This window comes from Callospermophilus lateralis, chromosome 18, assembly GCF_048772815.1.
Source record: "Callospermophilus lateralis isolate mCalLat2 chromosome 18, mCalLat2.hap1, whole genome shotgun sequence".
Lineage (NCBI taxonomy): Eukaryota > Metazoa > Chordata > Mammalia > Rodentia > Sciuridae > Callospermophilus > Callospermophilus lateralis.
This window is the reverse complement of record NC_135322.1, coordinates 9,266,103-9,291,836: the sequence shown is the minus strand read 5'-3', so window position 1 is coordinate 9,291,836 and position 25,734 is coordinate 9,266,103. Positions and strand designations below refer to the sequence as shown.

Below are 25,734 nucleotides of genomic sequence, written 5' to 3'. Positions count from 1 at the left end.
CTCTGAGCCAGGCATCATTCTAAGTATTTGAGGTACATCATCTGTTTTGATCTCCAGCTTAATAAACTTGTTATTATATATGAAGAAAGTAAGGTTCAGAGGTTAAATGATCCACCCAAGGACACAGCTGGCTAGAGACAAAGCAAAGAGAAATGACAATCAAAATTGTCTCCTGACATTGCCAGAATACCCCCTGAGGAGTACAGTCAATCCAGATTGAGAACAATTACCCTACACTGCATTTATTTCATTTTTTAGAAGTATTTTTTTTCCCGTCCATTTATCACTTTTAAAGTCCTCGAGGGTCTGGGATTGTGTCTCAGAGGTAGAGTGCTCGCCTAGCATGTGTGAGGCACTGGGTTCGATCCTCAACACCACATAAATATAAAATAAAGGCACTGTGTCCACCTATAACTAAAAAAAAAAAAAAAAAAAAGTCCTCAAGTACAGTCCCCAGTGCTGCATGTGTAGCAGGTAGGTAAAACACTTGAGCTGAACCTTCTTTGTTTTTCTCCCCAGGCTCTGTCTCAGAGGGACCCTCCTCACAACAACTTCTTCTTTTTTGATGGCATGAAGGGAAATGGGATTGTGGAGTGTCTGGGTCCCAAGTGAGTCCAAGACTTGGCAGCCCCAGAGACATTGACCGAAGCATGCTCACATGTATTTCCCTCCCCCTCCCTCCACAAAGGCATCTCCAGAGCAGGGAAGAGTGGAGTCATGGACTCCTATAGAGCATCTCCTGCAGGCAGGGAGGTGTGCAGATATGCTGCTTCCATTGCCAGCAGTTGCTAGGCAGGGGCACAGGGACTGGGCATGTTCATTCAGTACTATTTAGAACCTTTGGCCACCACAGGCCTGCTCGCTGCCCACAGGGCGATCACCTCAAACCACCCCTCTAACATCTGTATACTCATCCTGTTAAAGCGCAGCCCATCCTCTAGAGCCTCCTGCCTCCTTCTTAGGCTTGTTCCCCACCTGGTGTCATATGAGAGGCACACCCCTTCAGGTGGGGAATGAGGCCCAGGCCCAGTGATGACACTCAAGTGGAACCACAGTACCAAATTCAGACAGGTGCCCTTAGAAAAAACACGACAGGCGGAATGTACTTCCTCCAGAGTTTGAGATCATGAAAACAACAGGTGGCGTCTGGTGTGCAGTTCTTTAGTTTTAGTTTGGGATTAGTCAAGTTCCAGCCTGGATTGTGGAAGGGAAGAAATATTGCCAAGTTCTCTTTTTAAGTTAAATATTAGTGGGAGAGCTTGTTTTAAAAAGGTAGATTTAAGCTGGGCATGATGGCACAGGCCTGTAATCCCAGCAGCTCAGGAGGCTGAGGCAGGAGAATCTAAGTTCAAGGTTAGCCTCAGCAATTTCACAAGGCCCCATGTTAAAGTAAAAAATAAATAAAAAGGGTTCCAGTTATAATTCTGTGGTAGAGTGTCCCTGGGTTTAGTACCCAGTACTGTTTTTTAAAAAATCAAAAATTAAAAAATAAAAAGGCAGATACCTACCTGGGTCCCGGCAGAACTCCTAGTCTGGGGAGGAGGATTCTGCCATTGGCAGACCCCATCACTGGTGTGCACAGACCCTTGTATTTAAGGGCTGTATCAGTCCTTCATTTACCCCTGGAATTGTATCTATTGCTGTTTTACATATTTTTTACATGTTCCTTGGTTCTTTAATAAGGAAAGATAATAAAGTTATTTGCCTTAGGATTCGTGTGGTTTTCTTTCACTTCAGAAACTTCTGACAGGCTGATTGTGCCAATTGCCTGTTTTAAGAAATAGCACTTAATGCACTTTCAGTGTCTCAGATTCCTCCCTCTGTCACTGTTCGTACCCACTTATCCTGGTTAATGGAACAAGAGTTGACTTGCTCGAATTCTAGAACGTGTACATGCTTCTGATCCCAGATTTCTGTTGAATAATTCAGCTAAATAGTGGCTGTATTTAGTGGCAAAGATTAGTAATGATAATGAAAATGAAGTCAAACAGATGATGCCAATGCTTCTGTTGAATTCTCTGTGCAACTTTGTGCTGAGCAAGAATGGGTGACCTCCAGTTGAAAGGTAAGCAGCAGCCTGGTTCAACTGTAACCCCAGTGACGCAGAAGGCAGAAGTGGAGAAGGATGAAAAGTTCAAGGCCAGCCTTGGCCAACTTAGTGAAACTCTGTCTCAAAATCAAGGAACTCTAGGGTGTAGCTTTCTGGTAGAGGACTTGCCTAGCAGGCATGTCCATCCTCTGTAGGGCCAAAAAGAGCCCCTAGGTACTGCACTGCAAACACCATAGGTGGGAAGGGGCAGCAGCGCCTTGAACACCAGCTGCCCGTCTACCCCAGTGTTCCATTTGATCTTGATCCAGCTCCTGCCTGCCTCCTCGAGGTAAAATAGTCTGCAAATTGAACAAGTCAGTTCTGTTATTGTCTTGCTGGGTCAGTGGGAGAGAGATCTGGTCTCCACTGGGAAGAGGAACTAGATTCCCCAGCCCTCTGTACCCTGCTCCTGTGCTGGGTGAAGCAGAGGCCACACTTCGGGCGGGCTTCTGTTCTGGGCACCATTAACACTATTCATGGGGCTGGGTCAGCAATTTCACTGCTGCGGCAATCTCCCAGGATCTTTCACGTATTTAGCTAATTATACCCTTAAAGTGTTAAGGCTTTGCAATGCATGGCCTTGGTCACAAGGGGGCGGAGGTGGGCCTGAGCAGATTAAAAACAAAACTGCAATCTTTGAGGCTTTTCAAACTTTTCTTCCCTGTACCTCTTAATGGCAGAGATTGAGTCACCCAGAGAGAATTGGGAATTGGGGCGCAGGAGGGGCAGTGCTTGAAGTTGCCAGCCCTGGGCAAGAAATATTCTGCTTTCTTAAAATGGAAATATCATAAAAATACATTCACTATCTTTCCAGAACACTGAGCACAACCTGTGGTTTCTAGTACCTCCAGAAGGTATATCGCCAACTTGGGAAGGAGGGTCTGATCTGCAGAGGTGCTAGAATCCAAATGAAAGAAAAAATGAGCTGTCTTTGGGGCTGCCAGGTTCCTACTTACACCACACTGATGTTTCTGGTGTGTATAGCAGCCAGCTCTCAAGTGCTCAAAGTGTTAAGGCTATTAAAGCCTCAAAGTGTGTTAGGGGACAGTTGCTACCCAAAAACCATGGGCAGCTGGGAGGGGTGGTACAAGTTAATCCCAGCTACCTGGGAGGTTGGGGCAATAAAAAGGGCCGGATTGGGGTGTGGTGGCACACATCTGTAATCCCAGCAGCTTGGGAGACTGAGGCAGGAGGATCCTGAGTTCAAAGCCAGCCTCAGCAATTTATCGAGGCCATAAGCAACTCAGACCCTTTCTCTAGAGAAAATACAAAATAGGGCTTGGGGATGTGGCTCAGTGGCCTAGTGCCCCTGTGGTTCAATCCTGGTACTAAAAGAAAAAAGACTGGGGATGATGCTTGGTGATAGTGTCCTTGGGTTCAAACTGTTAAGGTCAGGGAGGAAACTGCCTGCAAATGTACAAAACTAAAACATGATAAAGATTTCTTAGTCTTGGGCCCTGTATGATGGCACCAGCCTGTATTCCCAGCTGTTTGGGGATGTAGTTCAGTAAGTAGTAGAGTGCTCCTAGGTTCAGTCCCCAAGTTCTCAGTCCCTTCAGTCCCGTCCTACATTTTGGTGGTGGTAGTGGGGGGTGTTTGTGAGTCCAGGTGTTCTTTATTTAATTCCATGCTTACCTGCCTGCTATCTTAAAATACTTGCACTGTAGCCTGGCACGGTGGTACATGCCTGTAATCCCAGCAGCTCCTGAAGCTGAGGCAGGATCACGAGTTCAAATCCAGCCTCAGCATTTTAATGAGGCCCTAAGCAATTCAGCAAGAACCTGTCTCTAACAAAATATTTAAAAAGGGCTGGGGGGCTGGTGTTGTGCCTCAGTAGTAGAGTGCTTGCCTGGCATGTGTGAGGCACTGGGTTCAATTCTCAGCACCATATATTAATAAAAAATAAAGGTTTATCAACAACTAAAAATTTTTAAAGTGGGGGGGGGGCTGGGGATGTGGCTGGATGGTTAACCCCCACTCCCACAGGGTTCAATCCCTGGTACAAAAAAATAATAAACTTCCACAGCTGTTATCATACTCAAATAGCAAAGAAGAAAACCACACCTCATCTCACAAATAAGGGATGGGAGAAGGGCAGAGTGGGAAGCCTTTTATGTAGGATGCACGAGGAAGTCCTCAGTGTCCCAGCAGTCATGTTAGCTCAATGAGAATGGCAGACTAGGGTGTCACCTTTACAAGATCCCGAGATCTAGACGTCCCTGCCAAACATCACTTCGTCCCAAGTGCTGTGGGAAGCCTTCAGCCAGGTCCAGAAGGTCAGGTGGGTTTTGTTCTTAAGCTTATAAAACATTAAGCAATATACAAACCCAGGAAGTGAGGTTTCTCTCCACTGTATTATTCAGCCTGTTAGCGCAATATCGGCCACATAACGGGAGCAGCTGACCTTACAACTAAACTCGGGATTTTGGAGAAAATCAAGAGATGCTTTCTGAAGTTAGCTTTATCCACTTTCACATCTCCCAAGAAGGTCACTCTGATAACTGTAGAGCAGGAATGCTTCCAGATGGCCAGGTTCAATCCTGGAGTTACCACCTATCTGATCGGGGTGACCTTGGGTAAGTGTTTTTTGGTGCCTCAATTTCTCCCACTGTGAAGTCAGTATAATATTCTGGGTCTGGGGTGTAGCTCAGTGGTAGAGTGCATGCTAAGCTTTCTCCAGGCCCTGGATCCAATCACCAGCACCAGAGGAAAACACATCATGTATTCTTCAGATATGTAGGAATTGAGTTAATTCTTTAAGTAAAAATGCTAAAAAGAAAAAGAAATTGCTCAATGTAGCCATGTACACTGGCACTCTCAGTGATGAGAGGCTGAGGAAAGATGATGCCAAGTTCTAGATCAACCTCAGCAATTTAGCAATACCCTGTCTCAAAAGAAAAACGGGGCTGGGAACAGCCCAGTGGTAGAGCACTTGGGTAACATGAGTGAGGCCCTGGGTTCAATCCCAGTCCTGAAAAAACAGTCAAAAAACAGCATACAAATTCATACACATGAGCAAGGCCCTGGGGTTCTTTCAGTTGTAGGTGGACACAGTACATTTACTTATTTTTATGTGGTGCTGAGGATCAAACCTAGGGCCTCACATGTGCTAGTCGAGCGCTCTGCCGTTGAGCTACAACCCCAGCCCCAAAAGTCATATTTTTTAAGGAAGGAAAAGTACATAAAGGGTAAAGAGAAAGTCTTCCTTTTCCAGAAGCAACCACGGCAGGATGGGAGCATTTGGAGGCAGAACAAATTTGGTATTAGCTTGCCAGAGGTTGAGTTCGCATGTAGTGGTGGCTTGGCTGAGATCCTTGAGCCTCATCCTGGTTCCAAAGGAGAAGACATAGATGACTTTAGATATTCCCTCTTTTGTTTGAAGTCCCTCATTTTTGTTTTCTAGGAGCCCTTTGGACTTAGCAGACAAAAACATGGCCTTCTCTAACTGAATCTGCCTCTTTTTGGTGGTGGTGGTGCTGAGAATTTTCCACTTTTAGTCCTAGGAAATGATAGGTTTGGTTCTATGAAAACGAAGAGGCAGGGCTGAGGGTGTGGTTCAGCAATAGAGCGTGTTCTTGGCATGTGCTGGGCTCTGGGTTCCATCCTCAGTGCCACCAAAAAAAAAAAGGAAGAGGAGGGAGTAGTTATGTGTCTGCTATAGTGGCGTGAACTCCTAACAGAGAACCCTCCTGCAGATAACTAGACATTCTAAACAAAACTAACACCAAAACCAAAACCCAGCTACTTGCAAGAAGAGATCAACACTATGTGAGTATCTTGTGGGGTTTTTTTTGTGTGTGTGTGGGGGGGTTTTTTTGTTTGTTTGTTTTGTTTTTTGGTACTGGGGTTTGGAGGCACTCAACCACTGAGCCACATTCCCAGCCCTGTTTTGTATTTTCTTATTAATATTTTTTTAGTTTTTTAGTTGTAGATGACACCTTTATTTATTAATTTTTATGTGGTGCTGAGGATCAAACCCAGTGCCTCATACATGCGAGCCAAGCACTCTGCCGCTGAACCACAATTCCAGCCCATTATTTTGTATATTATTTAGAGACAGGGTCTCACTGAGTTGCTTAGGGCCTCACCATTGCTGAAGCTGGAACTGGCGATCCTCCTTACTCAGCCTCCCAAGCCTCTGGGATTACACATGTGCACCACTGCTTGGCTTTGGTGGGTTTGTTGTTGTTAGTATTTTGGTTTCTGGTTAATTTTTCAGCAACTTTAACCTGAGGACCCATGCAGTCCAGCCCCCGAGTAAAACTCAGGTGGAAACTCAGTTGCCTTACTGGTCTGCAGAACCAAAGGTGGAGGCTGGAGTGGTCTTAGTTGCTGGAAAGCAAAGAGGAAATTCTGGAAAGGAGATCTCCAAGGAGGGTACCAATCTTTGATGCACAAATTCCACCCAAGTCTTTTTCGTTTTTTTTTTTTTTTCTTTCCCCTTCTAATAATGGGAATTGAACCCAGGGCACTGTACCACTGAACTACATACATCCCCAGTCCTTTTTATTTTGAGACAGTGCATCAGCATTTGGGAATGTGGCTCAGTGGTCAAGTGCCCCTGAGTTCAATCCCAAGTAACAAACAAACAAACAAAAAAGCCCAATTAAGTTGCTGAGGCTAGCCTTAAGTTTGTGATCCTCTTTTCTCAGCCCCCAGAGTAGCTGGGATTATGGGGAGCGCCACAACCAGAAATTTCATAATCAGTAAAAATATCCAGCAAGGTGTTGAAATAGATAATTTGAGATTAAAAAAAAAGAAAAGAAAAACTTAAGAAAATTGGTTGCCAGCAGAAAGACACTACAAAAAATACTACATGGAAGTTTTTCAGACTGAAGGGAAATAATATCTGGAAAAACTAGAAACTTCAAGATGGGTAAAAGAAGGGAGAAAACTAGGAGAGGGAGAGGAAACCTATAGTTCCTATGAAACAGCAAATAATTGTAATGCACAGTCTTTATTGGGTCATGATTCAAACTGTTAAAAAACAAAAACAAAACCAAGTTGGCAGAGAAATTTAAACATTGACCAGGTTTTTGAAAGAATTACTTTTAATTATTTCTTACTGTGGCAGTGGTGTTATAGTTATATTTTTTTAATTTTTCACCTTTTAGAAATACATACTTATAAATGGAATGAATATCTATAGATACTAATATTTACAAATAAAATGAGATGATACGTGTGACTTGAATCAAGTAATCTTGAAAAGAAGGTAGTTGGGAAGATAGAACAAGATTGGCTTGAGCAGAAACTAGGGTATTTTACCATTTTTTGTCTGTGTTTAAATTTTTCCATTAAAAGTTTAAAATATATATGTGGGGAGAAAACATTTCTAAAAATATGTTACAATTATTCAATATATGAATGAATATTTGAATAATTTTCAAGCATAAAATGACAATATACTAAGAAAATACCACTACTTTTAACTAGAATAAAGACTCAAACTGGAAAAAAAAAAAAAAAAAAAAAGATGAGTAAAAGATCACTGGAAATGGTAGATAAATGGAGAAAGGTTTTGTTTCTTTGTTTCAGATAAAATATTATAGATTTAAGACAATCCTCTAGAATTTTTTTTTAAATCCCTTTTTTCTCTTAACATTTCTTGGAAATATATACTTCATATATATATTATATATATTCATATATATTATATCATATATATTCATATATATTATATATATTATATCATATATATCATATATATTATATATATTCATATATATATTTTTATATATATATATCTTTATTTTATTTGTTTATTGTATGTGGTGCCAGGGATTGAACCCAGTGCCTCACGAGTACTAGGCAAGTGCTCTACCACTGAGCTCCAGCCCCAGCCCCAGAAATATACTTCTTTTTTTTTTTTTTTTTAATACTAGGAGTTGAACCCAGAGGTGCTCAGCCACTGAGCCATGTCCCCAGCCCTTTTTAATTTTTTTAGACAGGGTCTTGTTAAGATACTGAGACTATACTATATGTCAAAATGCATTCTACTCTAAAATCAATTTAAAAAACAAAAGTCTTGATTTTAGCTCAGTGAGACCCCTGTTAAAATTGTAAGGTCTACAACTATAAGGTAATAAATTTGTACTGTTTCAAGCAAAAAAAAAAAAAAAAGAGAGAGAGAGAGAGAGAGAGAGAGAGATTGAGGCTGGCCTCAAATGTGTGATGATCCTTCTGCCTCAGTTTCCTGAGTTGCTGGGATTACAGATGAGCACTAACATTCCTGTTTTTTTTTGTTGTTGTTGTTGTTTTTTTGTTGTTGTTTTGTTTGTTTGCTACTTGGGATTGAACTCAGGACACTCAAACCACTGAGCCACATTTCCAGCCCATTTTTTTTTTTTTTTTTTTTTTTTTAGTTGTAGATGGACACAATACCTTTATTTTATTTGTTTAATTTTATATGGTTCCGGGTATTAAACCCAGTGCCTCACGCATGCTAGGCAAGCGCTCTACCACTGAGCCACAACCCCAGCCCCGATTTTGATTTTGGTATTTTATTTAGAGACAGGGTCTCACTGAGTTGCTTAGTGCCTTGCTAAATTGCTGAGGCTGGCTTTGAATTTAGAATCCTACAGGCATGTACCACCACACCCAGCACCTTTCCTGGTTTTTATATGACTGTTTAAAGCAAAAGTCACTGCATATGGGGCTGGGGATGTGGCTCAAGCGGTAGCGCACTCGCCTGGCATGCGTGTGGCCCGGGTTCGACCCTCAGCACCACATACAAACAAAGATGTTGCGTCCGCCGAAAACTAAAAAATAAATATTAAAAGTTATCTCTTTCTTTAAAAAAAAAAAAAAAAGGTCACTGCATATTCAATTAAATGTGCCTCGAATTGCCCTCAGTAGCCATCTCAGTTATCAGATCCACTGTCTTAGAATCTTGTACTTATGTTCAAGTAAGTCTGATTTTACTTAATAATAACCTCGAAGTATAAGAGTAGTGATGCTGGCAACTTTATTACAGTTTATTGTTATGATTGTTCTATTTTATTAGGTATTTTCTGAATCTATTATTGTGTCTAATTCACAATTTACACTTTATCTTAGGTGTGTATGTAAAGGCTGCTGCCCGTGGTTTTAGGCATCCGCTGGGGGTCTTGGAGTGTGTCCCCATGGTAAGCGCGGGCTACTGTGCAGTGGGAACTGCAGTGAACAGGAAAAAGCAACAGGTAATAGTGAGAAAGAAAGGCAAGAAGATATGACGGCAGGCTCCGGGTATTTATCATTCCTGAGATCTGTCTTCTTGCTTCATACTTAATGCCAGGACCCGGACCGCATAGTGACCACTCACACCCAGCCTGTCTAGCACCAGAGCCCTGGTCAGCCCTCGCCATGGCACAGGCTCCTGATCTGGCAGAGGATGCCTCTCCCCCAGCTGCTTGCCCTTCTTAGGGCTGTTTCGTGAAGCATTGGCATGGTTGAACTTGGCAAACCCCAAATTCATTCAACTTTCCCATTTTTGTTCCTGTTTACCCTACCCTACCCTGCCTTCTGGGATTACTTGAATAATTTCTAGAATTTCAATTATGTTTGTATCCCCAGTATCACAAAATAAACAAATAAAATTTAGCATATGGTTTTTAATTATATCTCTTAGTTTTTTTGTACTGGGGATTGAACACAGGGGCACTAAACCACTGAGCCACATCCCCATGTCCCCCACCCTCCCTTCTTTTTTTTAAGAGAGAGAGTTTTTTAATATTTATTTTTCAGTTTTCGGTGGACACAACATCTTTATTTTTTATTTTATGTGGTGCTGAGGATCGAACCCAGAGCTCCACGCATGACAGGCGAGCACATTACCGCTTCAGCCACATCCCCAGCCCTCCCCCCACTTTTTTTTTTAATGTTTAGTTTTTAGTTTAGTTAGACACAATACCTTGTTTTATTTATTTTTTATGTGGTGCTGAGGATCGAACCTTCTACCGCTGACCCACAACCCCAGCCTATCCCTTTTTATTTTTGAGACAGGGTTGCTAAATTGCTGAGGCTGACTTTAAACTCATGATCCTTCTGCCTCAACCTCCCCATCTGCTGGGATTATAGGTGTGCACTACTGTGCCTGACTGTCTGCAGTTTATTATATTTAAAAAATTTTTTTGGTAGTGGGAATTGAACCCAGGGATGCATTACCACTTGGCCTCATCCCCAACCCTTTTAATTTATTTTTATTTTATTTGGGACCAGGGATTGAACTCAGGGGTGCATAACTACTGAGCTATTCCCCAGTCCTTTTTGCATATTTAGAGACAAGTTCTCACTAAGTTGCTGAGGCTAGCTTTGAACTTGTGATCTTCCTGCCTTAGCCTTCCAAGTCACTGGGTTACAGTCATGTGTCACCAAGTCTGGGCTAAGAACTGTCCTTTCTAACTTCAATGCTACACTGGCTTCTGCTGATCTTAGCTGGTCCTGCACCTCCAGTCAGAGAGGCAGCTTAAGGCTGATCACAGTGCCTGACTGGATGTCACCTTCTACCTCCTTGGGGGCCAGAAGAAGGTCTGTCTCATGACCAGTGTGTCCCAGCACTTAGGACAGTGGTGCTTCTGAATAAATCATGGGTCATTCATCCATTCAATAAATTTGGAGCCCCTACAGACCCTCTATCCTGTGGGAATAAATGGTCAGGACTGTGGAGGCTGGGCAGGTTGCACTAGGCCACATTCTTCGTCATCTGCTAGGGTTACAGCTGCCCTGACCTGGGTGAGTGCCAGGGACACTGCTTCTGTCCCACCTCTCAGAGGTGGTGGCAGAGGTCTAAGGCTAGGCTGTGGGGAAGGCGAGCAGAAAGAGTATCCACTGTTCCAATCTGATTTTATTGAAAAGGAAACATACAAAAATCATGTACAAAAAAAATTAACCAAACATGTACAGAAAATTCATTCCGGTATCTACAGCAGCGCATATACAGTATTTTACAGGCTGGGCCACCCCTCCCCGCTCCCAGACTCCTCCCTCTTCTGAGACTCCCCCCCTCCCTGACTCCCCGTCTTCCCCCCAGCGCTTGGCCCTGGGGACTAAGGCTGGGGCGGCTTCTGCCAAAGTCTCCCACCCCCCAAATGAACGCCAGTGGTCACACGTGCTCTTTCTAAACCTATGCAATGGGATTGATGGGGACGGGGGTGGTCATGGGCAGAGCACAGGATTCACAGTCTGGGCCCCTCCTGGCCACCCCCAGATGAAGGTGAGGCAGGCGAGCCCGCCACCCGCCGGCCGGCTCAGGGAAGATGGCTGGGCGCTAGGCTGGGGAGGCCATCAGACACACCCCATTCTCTGGCTCCAGGAGGCTAGTGGTCACGTTTGGCTCATTTGCTCTTCATGGGCCCCCTCCCCAAGAGGAGGGGGGGAAGCACCAGGGGCCTGAGGCCAGGCCCAAAGTGAAGGAGCACTGGGGAGGCCCCCAGCGTCCCCCCTGCAGCTGGAACGGGCAGCCAGCACCAGCAGCCTTTCCTGAGATGGTGATGGGCGGCAGAGGCAGGTGGCTCAGTCCCCACCCCCTCAGTCACCGCCGCCTTCCGATGCTGAGTCCTTCAGCCCTCCTTCCCCTGGCGGCTGTGCCAGGGGCCCAGGAGTCCACTTCTCCATCACTGCGCCCAGGCTGGGCCAGGGCTGGAGTGGCTGCCCGGCCCGCCCCTGGGACAGGCAGGGCTGGTAGTCCAGTATGCTACATGGTGCAGAAAAAGTCCCCCGCGCTGGCCAGGGCATCAGGAGGTGGGAGGGTCCTGCCCCCCAAGTCCCCGACGTCCACCGGGCGGGTGCAGGCACCTAATTGGGCTCCATTTCTGGGGCTCCATGGCCCCTGGGTAAGGGCAGGAGTCCCATGATGAGATTGTACAAGACCCTCCAGGGTGAGGGGCGGTGTCGCTGCTGTTCCTCTTGTCTCTAGGGAAAGAGAGAGAAGGAAAGTTAGCGTGGACTGTGTGGTGACAGGGAGGGGGTGATCCAGGCGAAGGGCAAGCAGGATGGAGGCTACCCCTCACCAGCCCTTTCCAGCTCCTCCACCCATGAATGTCATCCCTTCCCAGGGACAGGATGTTACATCCTCTGGTAGGACATGGGAACAGGAGGGAGAGACGAGGACAGAATTCCCACAGCACAGAACCAGCCTGGCACTAAACAAGTGCTCAGCATGTTAGTTGTGATGGTCCCCTCCCTGTTTTTTAGGTGGGAATGTCACCCAGGGGCTGAGGGACTGGGCTAGGTTGCAACTCATCCTGCCTTCCCCTTGGCAGGACGAAGCAGGCATGGTGGCCACACCTGTGATCCCAGTGACTTGGGGAAGCTGAGGCAGGGAATTGCAAGGTCAAGGCCAGCCTTAATGACTCAGGCAGACCCTGTCTCAAAATTTAAAATTGGGCTGGGGTGTGGCTCCGAGGCAGAGTGTTTGCCTAGCATATATGTGGGAGGCCCTGGGTTCAATTCCCAATATGACGGGAGGAAAATGAAGGTTGGCGAGTAAAGAGAACAGGGAACCACAGCTTCAGCCATTCTACAACAAATGGAAGCAGGGAAACAGGGGACACACTGGGGCAGTGCGAAGTACTTTTAGGCAAAGCCAGGTCCACTGTGAACTCGGAGAAACCCTTGCCTTCTCCCTCATGACAGAATGAAGATGTGGGATGGCCCCTAAGACCCTCTGACTCCCAAATACTGGACTCTCCTCTTGCTCCTGGTAAAAATGAAAGGCAGTACTAAACAATGTCTGAATAGCTCTAGTGTCCTCTGTCCCCTCTGCCAAGTTCATGGCTAAGCAGGACCCGCCTGACCTCACCCCCTCTGAAGCAGAGGAAAGGATACATTTTAAGGACAGTCAGTTAGGTGATCCTAATGATCCCCAAGGCACCCTGCAGCAGATCCTGGGAGCACCTCCTGCCTGAGTTACACCCCCCCTTCCAACTGCTGCAGCCAAGAGAAGGTGCAAAGGGGGCAGGTTATAAAGCCTGCCACTGACACACTGCTGCTATGGGGAGGAGCACAGGGCGCCCAGGTACCTGCACATAGGTGCACCTGGAGGTGTGCATCTTTGGGGATAGAAAATAAGTGAAATTTTAAATATATTTAATCATGGATCCTAAATATCCACCATGAGAAAATGAATCAGGACACTGTTGATTCTTGAGAGTCACCTTTGCCAATGAGGATGACTCTCAAGGATAACGTGGGGTGGGGGGCGGGCGCAGCAGTTTGGAGAGGAACCCAGACTAGATCACGCCTGTTAGGGTGAAAGGCCCCACTATCCTAAGTAACTGATGCTGGCCTTGTATGTGGGAAAAGAATCCGCACCTGCAGGGGAGACACACCAACCTGGGGTCTTCTTTGTTTTTGGTGGTTGTTGCTGTTGCTGGGGTTTAGTCCTGCGCTGGGAAGGAACCCAGGGCCTAGCATGCTAGGCAAGGGCTCTACTCCTGAGCCACAGCCTTGAGGTCGCCTCTGCCAGGCGGGCAGGGAAGGGATGGGGGAGGCAAAACATCGCGGGCATTTTTTGTTTTGCTCGTGTTTTGGGCCAGCCAACACCGCAGGTGTGATGTTCACACCGAACCCAGCTGGCCGGCTGCAGGGCTGCGGGCCGCCCGCATTTCCTCCTGGAGGCCGCGCTGCGGGCCGGCGGGGCGGGGCGGGGCGTAGGAAAGGGGCGGGGCGTGAGGGAAGGGGCGGGGCGTAGGAACGGAGGAAAGGGGCGGGGAGGGCGCGCGGCCGCGGGAGCGCGGAGCGCGGAGGGAGGAGGAGCGGAGGGAGGGGCGGGCGCGGCCGCCGCGCCGCTGCTGACTCACCAGCTATAAATAGCCCGGGATATAGGAGCCGCTGCGCCCAGCGCCGCCCTCAGTCCCCGCGGCCGCGGGCCACCGGCGCGTCGCGGCTCTCGCGGAGGCCTCGGCCCGCGGCGGCTCCGCGGGCACAGCGCCCCGCCCCCCACCTGCCTGTCCCCGGCGCGACCCCGCAGCGCGGGGCAGCAGCTGCCGCACATCTGGCGGGGGCGCCCGCGGCCCCCTCCCGCGGCGGGAAGTCCCACCTGCCGTCCGCCCCTCCCCCGCACTCACCCGCCGCTCGTACTGCGCGTTGAGGTCGTCCGCCATCCGCCGCAGCTGGGCCCCGATCTCGCGGGCCCACTGCTCCTCCTCCCCCCGGACCCCGGGGGCCGCCTGGGTAGGACCGCCCGCCAGGGCCTCCGGGGCGCTGGGAACCGGCGACTCTAGGTGCTGCTCGGCGGGTGAGAGGGATGGCTGAGGACCTGGGAGAGGCAGAGGGGCGTGGTCATCACCTACCACCCCTCGTGGCCCAGGGGTCCAGAGGAACCCGGGTCGCCAGGGCCTGCTCCCTCTCCCTGGTTTCCTCTCTGCTCCCCGCCTGATTTCTAGAGATTTCTTTTTCCTCCCTGCGAGCCAGATTTCTCCCCTGCTCCTTCCCAGGCACTAGAAAGCCAGAAGAAGACCTAAGGAGGCGGCTCTCCTGGGGTCACCTGCCTGGCCCAATGCCCATGTCAGCCTGGAAGTCCTTCCTCTCATCCGACCTAAGTACCAAAACAGGGCCTTTTCCAAAACAGGGCCAAGTCTTGCCTGCGGTATTTGATAGGGAAACTGAGGCCCACCCTTCGAAGCAGCCCAAGGTCACACAGGGATACAGCGACTGACCCCACCCAGAGTCACAAGCCTCAGGTCTCCTGCCCTCTCGTGTCCAACCACAGTGAGGCCACACCCCCGGATGTGGCAGAGGCCTGGAGACCAGAAGGCCAGACTGTGGCTGCCAGAGAGCACGGCCTGGGGGGGTTGGGACACGGGAGATGCCTTCCTGCCCCACCCCCTTCTGAGCTCCTCGGAGTCCCTCCTGTCACACCGGGTCCTGGCCTGAGGGTTTCCTAAAGCTTAAAACCAGGGCCTCAGGTTCGCGTCTGTGACTCTTCTTGAAATCGGGGGTCCCCGCCCCGCCGCCAGGAACTGAGCTGGGGAAGTTTCTCTCCTCGCTGCCGGGGCTCCGGGGACGGGATGGGGGAGGGACGGGAACCAGGACAGTCTTTTCCCCTGCCGGGCGTCACAGGGTTAACAGCCCATCAGGCAGGGGACCTTTAACCCTTCCCTCCCCAAGACTCACCCTCTCCCCACCGGGACTTTCCCAGCACAATGGCCCTTCCCCCTGGGAGACCGGGAGAGGGCCTGATCGGGCCAAAGAGATGCAAATAAAGGCAAAAGGCCCCGCGCCCCCTCCCCAAAGTCCAGAGGTGTCAGCTCTCCTGCTCAGCCCACACTTCTTCCTACTGTAAACCTCGGGGGGGTCCCGGGGACCCAGGCTGGAGGAGGGGAGCTACGAAACAGCTGTTGCCCGAGGCCCGGAAAAGAGAAGAGACCGTGGGCTGCGAGACAGGGACTGCAGTCAGATTCCAGGAGGGACTTCCCACTCGACCTCCCCCTCCATCCTCGGCCTCCCACTCCGTCTTCCTGCTTCTTACAACACAAAAGACCACACTGGCCACACCCTCCCAGTGGCCCTGCTCCTCTCACCACCACCCCCCTCGCTCCCACTCTAGTTCCTCGGAGTCTCCACGACCCTCTTTCCCTGGCTCCCATCATCCCGGATGTGGGTGGGCACTCACCGTCTGGGCGCGGGCCTCGGGGCCGGCTGCGGGGACCCCCAGGCCAGCGGGGGACCCCCAGGGCGGCGGTGACGGCGGGCGGGGCGGTGGGGGCGCAGAGGTAGGCAGCGGGCAGCAGGGCAGGGGCGGCAGGGGCGGCAGGCAGACCCGGCTCGCAGAGGCCACAGGACACAGCCGAGGGCACCAGGCGACCAAGCGGGAAGGGGCGCGGGCCGTCGCGGGCCAGGCCCTCTACGGGCTCCGGAGAGCTGCCCTCCTGGCGTGCACGGGCCATGGCGCTCCCTGGGGCCTGCAGGACACCGGGAGATCAGCGGGAATGCAGGGGGTTAGGGCCCCAGGATCCTACACCCCACCCAGGGGTCACACCAGGCAGTGAAGGAAGGGAGGTGTGTGTGACAGGAGGGAGTGATGGCCCCACAAGACACACCCAACTAGGGGATGACCCGTGCAGGACAGCCCCCCAGGAACACGATGTTGGGCACACAGGAGGGACAGGGAGGCACGGACCAGGTGGAAGGAGTGTGGGCCTGTGTGTGCTTCAAGGGCTGCGATGGCCCCACAACCCAAAGTCACTCTAGCTGGGCTTCACACAGGGCACGGGCTGGTGGGGACAACTTTCCCAACACAGTGACTGGCACACAAGCAGGGCAGCAAGGGTCCGGAGACACACACAAGGGTCACACAGGTCCCAAGTGGAGAGGAGTGTTGGGAGGGTGGATGGGGTTGTGTGTATGAAGGGCACACAACACTGATACACACAGGGCCCCCACAGAACTGGTCAGCCTCCCCCCCCCCATATCAGAGACCATCCCACTCAGGACACACACACACACACACACTGACCCAAACACTGGCATGCATACGCAAGCAGCCCATCACAAGCATTATGCACACACTGCATCCCTATGGACACACAACAACATCACACACTGACCCACTGTAGACCTGCCCAGGGACACACACAATGCAGCATCACAAGCACAGGCACAAACACACAAAACAGCATGCTACTTCAAAGTCTCCAGCATGTCCCTCTCCACACACAGACACACCCCCAGGACCTGCACACCTTAGGACTCACACAGCCTTGCCACCAAAACACATCAGAATGTCACCATCTCTGGGTCCCCAGGACACATGTAAATCAAACACACATGTCATCAGACCCAGCAGCATCACCACACATCCCGGCAACAACACGCAGGCCACCAGCAGGGCAGCAGACATCAGCTGCCCTCCTCCCCAGCCCTGGAGCATCAGCACCAACTGCGAGCACACAACTCAGCCGCACAGCCCCAGCGCACACACCTCCAGCACCCACCGAAAACACTGGTCTCACGTGACTGACATAAACACTACACACACGCAGCCACATGACACACATGAGCCAGCCGATCAGTGACAAGCCCCTCAGACCCAACAGGCGTGCGCATACACACACACACACACACACACAGGGCTGAGACAGGCTGCCAGCAACACCCACCGCCTGCACCGCACAGACCCCACAGAGCCTCGGTCTTCAATTCCCAGACACTGACGCCAGACACACAAGCCAAACACAGACGGGGACCACCCCCCCTCCCCCCACCCCCTGACACGACCTGCAGAACTCAGACACCTGGACAGAAAACAGACAGTGGCACTCGGCAGGCAGACCATCACACATGCCCTGGAGACACAGAGACAGCCACAGACCAAACACACAGCCCACCCTCGGGCAGGACACACAGCCCACACTCGGACAGGACACACAGCCCACACTCGGGCAGGACACACAGCACACACTCTAAACACAAACAGCCCATTCAAGCAGCACACGAACAAGCACAACTACACACCTAGCAGCGCGGGCAGCGGAGCCACTCAAAGGGCACAGGCAGACAACTCTCCACAACACACAGGCACACCCCACCCACACGCGGGAGCCCACACAACGGTGCGCGGGGACTCACACAGACACCCCGACGGGTCGCAAACGCCAACATTCCTCTGGATTGACACAACCACTCCCTGCGGCCCCCCGCTCCAACTCGGAGCCAGACACGCGCACACACCAGGCGAGACACCTGCAGATCCACAGCCCCGCACGCGCGAGCCGCGGCAGTCCCAGACGCCCCTCGCTGTCACGGCCCCCCACCGCCGCCACGTGCGCCGCCCCGCCCGCCAGGCGAGCGCGGGGCCAATAACCGGCTGTTGCTGGGGCGCAGCCCCCGCCCGCAGGAGCCGCAGACTCCGCGGCCCGCAAGCCGCCCCCTGTCGCCGCCCCCAGCGGGCGCGCGCCCTGGGTGTGGCCGCCCCTCGGTGCCGCCCCCCGCCCCCCCGGGCCCCGGGGGCTGGGGCAACCTGGGGTCGCCTCTCGTCCCCGGGCCGCATGGCCACCAGGGGGCGCTGCCGAGCCCGCACCCCATTGTTTGTAAACAAACCCGCCAGACCGCTGAGGCACCTGTGCGCCCAGACCCGGCGCCCGTCCGCAGAAGGGCTTCCCGCCCCGCCACCCCCGCCCAGATGCCCGGTGAGGGTCGGGCAGGCACGGTGCGCGGATGCTGGGAGCCCGCACTGCTCCCTCAGTGCACTCCCGTCACCTCCTCCAGGGAGCCCACCCGGCCTGCCGATGGCCCCCGGCGGGATTCGGGGTGCGCACACTCACCCCGGGGGCATGAACACGCCGGAGGGGGCGGTGATGTGGGACGGGCGGCTTCCTTGAGGAGGGCGCGCCCGCCGAGCGCCGCTCGCTGCGGCGGCTGCTGCTGTTATTCCTGCTGCCGCCGCTCTAACTGCAGTGGCGGCTGCTGTTGCTGCTGCTGCTCGGGCCGCAGGCGCGTCCGCGTTGTGGCCGCCGCTGCTGATCTCGATCGTGTTGCCGCCGCCGCCGCCACTAGGCGCCCGTTCGCATGTGGTTCGCGCGGAGTCTCTGGCCGCCCGGCGGATCCGCGGCCGCCCCGCCCCGCCCCGCCCCCGCCCGGCGGGTCCCACGCCCCGCCCCCGCGTGACGCCACGGGCCCGCCCGCCGCCGCGGACAAGTCGGGACTTGCAGGCGCGCGCCGCGCCCCCTACCTCCGCGCGCGGGGGGTTTCCCTGCAGCCAGGGGAGGGGCACGGCCCGGCCCTGGGGCGAGGAGGCGCGCCGGTGGGGGACGCCCAGACACGGGACAGCTGGACACACACACTGACACACTGACACACTGACTGGGACCCGCAGAAGCACTCCCCGGGACGCACACGCAAACTGACCGCCTGGACTCCGGGGTACTCAAAGTCACGTGCTAATAGGCCACGGGGACAGGCACTGGGACACACAGCTATAGTCTCAAATGCACACACTGGACAGGGCATGGGTGCGCAGACACAGAGGGGACACACACAGACTGACTCACCCCAACAGGGTCACCTGGACACACAGCCTGGCAGAATGACAGGGCACAGGTAGCTGCCCTGTCTAGGCACTCACACTGGCATGCAGGCGCAGAACCACTAACTCCTGTGTTCACAAACACCCCGCTGAGCACACCTGCAGCCACACAGCCACAGAGTAGTTCCAACAGACAGGAGCCAAGCTGAAGGAGTGTCAGGAAGTAACTTCCTGACAGGCACAGCTGGACACACTTCTCCCCCCAAAACACACCTGTCACACAGACACCTGGACACATAGCACCCCCACAAGGACACACACAAGCACATCCACGCCAGCACACAGGCCAGACACTGAAGGTATCAGAAATTGATCCTCAGAGTCAAAAATCAGGCACAGAAAAAACTCACGCCCAACAGGCAGTCACAAAGTCACACACCTGTGACAGGTTCCTGCTACCTGACCCACTGACAGGACACTCTCCAGAGCATGCACACCTGGGCACACTCCCTGTGAATCTGGCAGTGGATCTGTGGGGAGGAGGAAGCCTGGGCACCTGGACATGCCCGGGCAGACCCTGCACCCCATTCCCTCCTGCTGCCTCTGGTGGCTCTCAGTTCCCTTTTCCTTTTCAGTTTCTCAGCATAACTTCCCTCCCCTGCTCGGACTGGGTGACCTTCCCTCCCCCAGGCTTCTGGACTTCTGTCCGGTCTGCACTTTCCATTCCCTCTGGTTTCACTTAAACCAAATCACCTTGCTGGTAAGTGAGTCACCTCTGAGTACCCAGCACTGGGCTGGCTGAGAAAGGATGTCAGACCAACCTGAGCAAAACAAGATTGTCCAGGGGCTCAGACGTGGCCTTCTTTGGGGCCGGATCCTTAGATTTCTCTGGAGAGTCAGGAATTCCACAGCCACCTGCAATCACTGTTTTAAACATCAGGGACTAACTCAGCCTTCCTCCCTCCTTGCCCCTCCCCTCATTCATCCATCCACCTCCATTCTCCCAGCGTTTTTTTGTTCTGGGTGCTGAGGATGAAACCAGGGCTCTGGCAAGCTAGGCAAGCCCTCTACTACAAGCTACTTCCCATGCCCAATCTTATTGCTTTAATTCAACTTTATTGAGATATATTTGTACACAATAAAACTAACATTTTGGGGGTATGCAGTTGGATGAGTTGATAAAAGTACACAATTATTTACTACCACAATCAAGATACACTTTTCCCATCACCCCAAATACTTTTCCTTTTTTAAAATATTCTTTTTTTTTTTTTTTAGTTGTAGATGGACATAAACCTTTATTTTGTTTATTCATTTATTTATATGTCCTGCTGAGGATTGAACCCAGTGCCTCACACATGCTAGGCCACTGAGCCACAACCCCAGCACCCCACCCCGCCTCCAAATCCTTTTCTTGTGACTCTTTGCAGTCAGTCCCTCCTACCTGAAATTCCAATGGCTCTTGACCAGAGTCAAATACAACAGAGAGAGAGAGAGAGAGAGAGAGAGAGAGAGAGAGAGAGAGTATAAATATACATAAATATATATATTTTTTCCTCTTTTTTGGTGTTGGGGATTGAACCCAGGGTCTCACACATGCTAGGCAAGTGCTGTACCACTGAGCTACATCTCCAGCCCTTTTTATTTTTATTTTGAGACAGGAGTCTGCCTAAATTGCCAAGGATGGCCTAGAACTTGCAATCCTCCTGCTTCAATCTCCCTAATAGCTGGGCTTACAAACATACATATTTATTTATTTATGGCACTGAGGATTGAACCCAGGGCCACTTAACAACTGAGCTATATCTCCAGCCCTTTATATTTTTAATTTTGAGACAGGCTAATCTCAAATTTAGGATACTGCTGACTCAGCCTCCCGAGTTGCTAGAATTATAGACATTTACCACCTTACCCAGCTTCCCCAGCAAAAAAAACAATACATTTTTATAATATAATATATATGGGATATTGTATCTCAGTGTTAGATGACTTATCTACTGTGTATGTGGCCCTGGGTTCAATCTCCAGCAACACACACGTATACAATTAATTCATGAAGTTAAAGTATAATTTGATGAAAAATTTATCAATCTATGAGTCAATAATGGGTTGCAAAGAAAGTATATTTTTGGCTGTGGATCAGGTTCCAAGACTTTTAAGAAACATTGCTTTGGGCTTATTTTTATTTTTTTAATATTTATTTATTTATGTATCTTTAGGTTATTTATTTATTTATTTTAATGTAGTGCCGAGGATAGAACCCAGTGCCTCCTGCATGCTAGGTGAGCACTCTACCACTGAGCCATCACCCCAGCCCCTGCTTTGGGCTTATTAAATGAGATCATACATGGAAGTCAGTTAGTGCAGTGTCTCACACATAGTAAGTGCCTAATAAATGTTTGCTATTATGATTAGCATAACTAATTGGTGTCAGGGTTTGTTCTGTGACTGGCACTGATGAAGCCAGGAGCAGGAGGGACTCTTGCCCTCTGCTGGTTCTGGTCCACCTGTACCTCTCCCCCACTAATCAGTGCCCTAAGGCTGCCCAATGCAGGGCCAGAGACCAGCCCAGCTATTCTGGAATGTTCTTCTGAGAAGAAAATGAATGAGAAGGGCAGTGGGAATTTTGCTTAGTGGCTGAGTTGGGAGAGAAGGAGAGAGGCTGGGCAGTCCACCAGGCCATCCACACTGTCACCAGTCTAGATCCCCCCACCATCTAGTCCAGATCCTGTTCCAAAGTCTGGCATCCTGTCCTCCAGAGCAGGCAATTCAAAGTCCAGAGCCATCATAAATAAATGAGAGAAAAGAGTGCAATGTGAGACAATGAGGAACAATGGGGACTGTGGCTAATTGGAAAGAGTGTGCTCTTTTGGAGACAAATTCAAAATTTAAAGATATGTGGACAAAAAAAAAAAATGTCCCTTAGGAAGTCAAAGGGCAGTCTTTGTGAGAAGCCCCAGGGCCACAGGGAGGGAACAGGCCCCACCTCCACGTTTCAGTCACAGCAGTGCTGGGGGCTGAGGCACTTGCTACCTAAGTTCCTGGAGCGGCATTCTAGGCCTCCCTCCAATTTGGCCTCTCAGGCCCCCTGGAGAGGGGGTGAGGGGCTCTGAGGCTTTAAAGGGGTCAGGGTGGGCTGGGACTGGGGCTCAGCGGTAGAGGCTCGCCTAGCCTGTGTGAGGCCCTGGGTTCCATCCTCCGCACCACATAAAAGTAAATACAGTAAAGGTATTGTGTCCATCTACAACTAAAACCAAGTTTAAAAAAATAAATAAAATAAAGGGTCAGGGAGGCCTGTGAGAGAAGGTGAGAGACAAAGGTAAACAGAAGGAGACAGGAAGATTCAGACCAGGGGAGCGGAGGCCTTGGGAAGAGCCCAAGAGAGACCAAAGGGTGAGAGAACAAGATGGGTGGGGGTGGGGTGGCTGAGGGGGAGGGTCTGGCTTTGCTGGGACCTGGGTTTCTCAACCTCAGCTCCGTTGACATTTTGGGTTGAAAGATTCTTTGTCGTGGGGGCTGTCTTGGGCTTTGTAGGTTGGTGAGTAGCATCCCTGACCTCTGCCCACTGAGGTGCCTGGAACACCCCTTCTCTTTGTGACAACAAAAAAACTTCTGGAAACAATGGCAAAGAGTCCCTGGAGGAGGGCCTGGACTTAGCTCAGGAGCAGAGCACTGGCCTCACACCCTGGGTTTGATTCCGAGTACCACAAAAAAAGAAGAAAATAAAAAAGAACTGAGCCTATCTACATTAGTGAATTGAAAAACTAAATAACATGAAGCAAATATTCCCTGAGGGAGGCAAGATCACTCCCAGTCGAAGCCAATCAGACGGGGCTGGTGCTGTACCTCAGTGGCAGAGCGCTTGCCTAGCATGTGAGAGGCACTGGGTTCGAGTCTCAGCACCACATACAGATAAATGAATACAAATAAAGGTTCATCAACATCTAAATTAAAAAAGAAAAAGGAAATCAAACAGGGACCCCATAGCTGGGGCCCCTCCTACTAAGGCCTGCATGTAGACCTTGCTAAAGAGCTTGGGTCACCCCAGAGTGGTGGCACATGCCTATAGTCCTAGCTACTTGGGATTTTTTTTTTTTTTTTTTTTTAAGAGAGAGTGAGAGAGGGGAGAGAGAGAGAGAGAATTTTAATATTTAATTTTTTAGTCATCGGCGGACACAACATCTTTGTTTTGTATGTGGTGCTGAGGATCAAACCCGGGCCGCACGCATGCCAGGCAAGCGTGCTACCACTTGAACCACATCCCCAGCCCCAACTACTCGGGATCTTGAGGCAAGAGGACAACAAGTTTAAGGCTGGCCTGGGCAACTGTTCCAAAGCAAAAATCCAAAAAAGGCCAAGGATGTAGCTAAAAGGTAGAGCTCTTGCGGAGCCTGTTGAACCCCCTGGGAAGCCCCCAGTACCCTGTGTTGGGCAGGGCACTGCTCAGTCTAGACGGCTTGAGTCAAATCCCCAGCTCTACCACCTACTGGTTATGTGTCAGATCTCTGGCTCAGTTTCCTCATCTGTGAGTTGGGAGGACAATGGTTCCTATCTCTTAAGAGCACAGTGAGAAAGTCAACAAAGTCCTGGGGTGTGTGAGTGCTTAATACTTGATACCAGTGCATGAGAACAAGGTCCTCAGGCTAGGGCAGGGATCTCAAAGAGGTGGCCTGCCATGCCTGCCGCTGTGTTTTGTTGACTTGCAGTTTCTCATTTGAACTTTAAAGCCTCTCCAAGGGACTCTCAGCAGCAGGCTCCTCATTCATCCTCCCTGGGTACAAAGGATGACCTTGAGCAAGTAGCTTCCCTCTCCGTGCCTCAGTTCCCCCATCTGTATAAAGGGGATCACCGCAGGGCCAAAACTATTGTGAGGATCCAGCGTGTTGGTATTTGTAAGGTATTTAAGAAAGAGTGCCCAGCAGTAGGAGGCCCCGTGTGAAGTGCTGGTTACAGAAAGCAGATGTCCCAGCTAGTGACGGCGGACCCACAACCTTCCCCAGGATCTCCTGTGCCATCGGGGAAGTGGGGAAGTGGATTTTGGACCACGGAGAGAGGGAGTTGGGAAGGACTTAACTTTTCACTGCAGGGCCCGAATCCTGGCTGTCCGCGGCGGGGAGGGGGCCCCTGGGTCCCTTCCAAGCGGCTGCCCCGCAGGGCTGGAGGCTGGACCCAAGCCGGGTGGGGGCTGGGCGGGGGCGCGGGCGTCCGCAGGGTCCGAGCGGCCGGCGCGCGTGTGAAGGTTACCGCTTCCCGCCGGGGCGGGGGCCGCGCGCTGTTGCTGGGGTCTGCGGGGCCTGCCTGCGCCCGCAACCCCCCTCCTTCCCGGCCAGCCAGTGAGCGGTACCCGCCGCCGTTGCCAGGGGAAACTCGCCGCCCCGTTACCCAGCAACAAACCTGGCCCAACCAGGCGCGAGGACCCCCAGGCCCCGCCCGCCGCTGCCCACCGCGTGCCCAATGCCAGGCGGGCAGAGCCGGCCCGGCTCCCGGAGACGGCGAGCGAGCTCATTGGCCGCCGCCGCGCCCGCCCGGATCTGGGGGAGCCCTCGGCGCTGGGGGCGGGGAGCCGGGCCCCGGGGAGCTGCTGGGCGCTCGGCCTGCAAGCCTGCGGGCCGGCGGGGTGAGACCCCAGCTGGCCCCCGTCCACCTCCCTATCCCCCTGCCCCACACCTTCAGGCGAGGATGGGCATTTGGGATGGGCTGGAGACAGGGTTGCGCATCTCGTCCCCTCCCCCGCGGGAGGGCACCATGGGCTTGATCTTATGAAAACAGCCACCAAGTGTCCCCTGCCCAGAAGGAGACCGGCGCATCCGACCCGGTGAAGACAGACTGGTTGTGACCCCACCCCCGAGAGGATTCAGGCACCATAGCTTTTGAAAACAGGATCTGAGGATTCATCTCAGAAGAGAACGCAAGGGTCCTGGCCCCATAAAAACAGGGTGCCCTGTCCTCACAATGAAGACCCCAGCATCTCTGTACTCATTGAAAGAAGGATATAAGCGCCCTTCTCCCAGGGGATGTTGGTGTCCTAGTCCCAGGAGACAAGACTGAGGGCTCCCTCCAAAATGGAACCCGGGGAATATCTGACCCCAGAACTGAGCCTCCTATTCCCACAGGAGATAGGGACCCCAGCCTCTGGACTCCAGGTCCCAAGATGCCACAGAGATCCTGGGCATCCTGGTCCTCGCGATATCAATGCTGGGAGATATACTGTCCTCAAAGGTCACGGGACCCTCGGGGGTCCAGTTCATCCAGATGACCATCTATGCTGCCCTCAGGTGTCCACCTAGCTCCTTCCCTCCCTTCTGAGATCTCTACCCCAGGGTCCAGCTTGTTGATCTTTCAGGACCAGGACATCTGACCTCATAGCCACTTTCTCTACTTGCTTCAACTCTGCTAGGGTCCTGGGTCTCAGTGTCAAGGACCTTGGAGCCCAAGCCCTGAATCTCTACTCCCCCAGACACCTGGCAACGTGACCCATTCCGGGACAGTGGTAGTGTGGGGGGCTGTCCCCCGTGCCTGGAAGATCCAGCCTTCCAGCACCATTAGTTGGCCGCTAAGGATCTGGCGCTGGGAGGCCCCAGCCTCCAGGGACTCCGATGTGCATCCCTAAGTCACTCGAGGGAGGCCCACATTTCTCAGTCCTCACCCCAGGGAGGCCCAAGGCTGCAGAGCCCGCTGCTTCAGACCTCAGCTCCGGACT

At 51.8% G+C, this 25,734-nt stretch overlaps 2 protein-coding genes across 2 annotated transcripts in view; one reads left to right on the top strand and one right to left on the bottom strand.

Moving 5' to 3' along the window:
- The window catches only part of Sae1 (SUMO1 activating enzyme subunit 1), a 62,375-nt gene extending 60,675 nt beyond the window's left edge, over positions 1-1,700 (top strand). Inside the window, exon 9 of the mRNA XM_076837826.1 lies at positions 520-1,700. Within this exon, the coding sequence (XP_076693941.1) occupies positions 520-612 (93 nt within the window). The 3' untranslated portion in view covers positions 613-1,700. The remainder of the gene's footprint in view (positions 1-519) is intronic.
- Positions 1,701-11,763: 10,063 nt separating this feature from the next.
- Positions 11,764-18,580, bottom strand: Bbc3 (BCL2 binding component 3). Its single transcript, XM_076838702.1, has 4 exons — positions 18,334-18,580; positions 15,684-15,972; positions 14,137-14,327; positions 11,764-11,980 (listed from the first exon to the last, which is right to left on the bottom strand). Exons 2-4 carry the CDS (start codon positions 15,955-15,957, stop codon positions 11,864-11,866), a joined length of 582 nt encoding a protein of 193 aa, XP_076694817.1. The 5' UTR covers positions 15,958-15,972; positions 18,334-18,580; the 3' UTR covers positions 11,764-11,863.
- Positions 18,581-25,734: the final 7,154 nt, after the last annotated feature.

Bases quoted from the DNA above. Each gene is read 5' to 3' on its own strand.
- Bbc3 (XM_076838702.1), bottom strand. From the start codon at position 15,957: ATGGCCCGTGCACGCCAGGAGGGCAGCTCTCCGGAGCCCGTAGAGGGC. The intron at 14,328-15,683 runs GTGAGTGCCCAC...TGCCTCTCCCAG, and splicing joins CCGAGGCCCGCGCCCAGACG to GTCCTCAGCCATCCCTCTCA. The intron at 11,981-14,136 runs GTGAGTGCGGGG...CTCTTTCCCTAG, and splicing joins ACGCGCAGTACGAGCGGCGG to AGACAAGAGGAACAGCAGCG.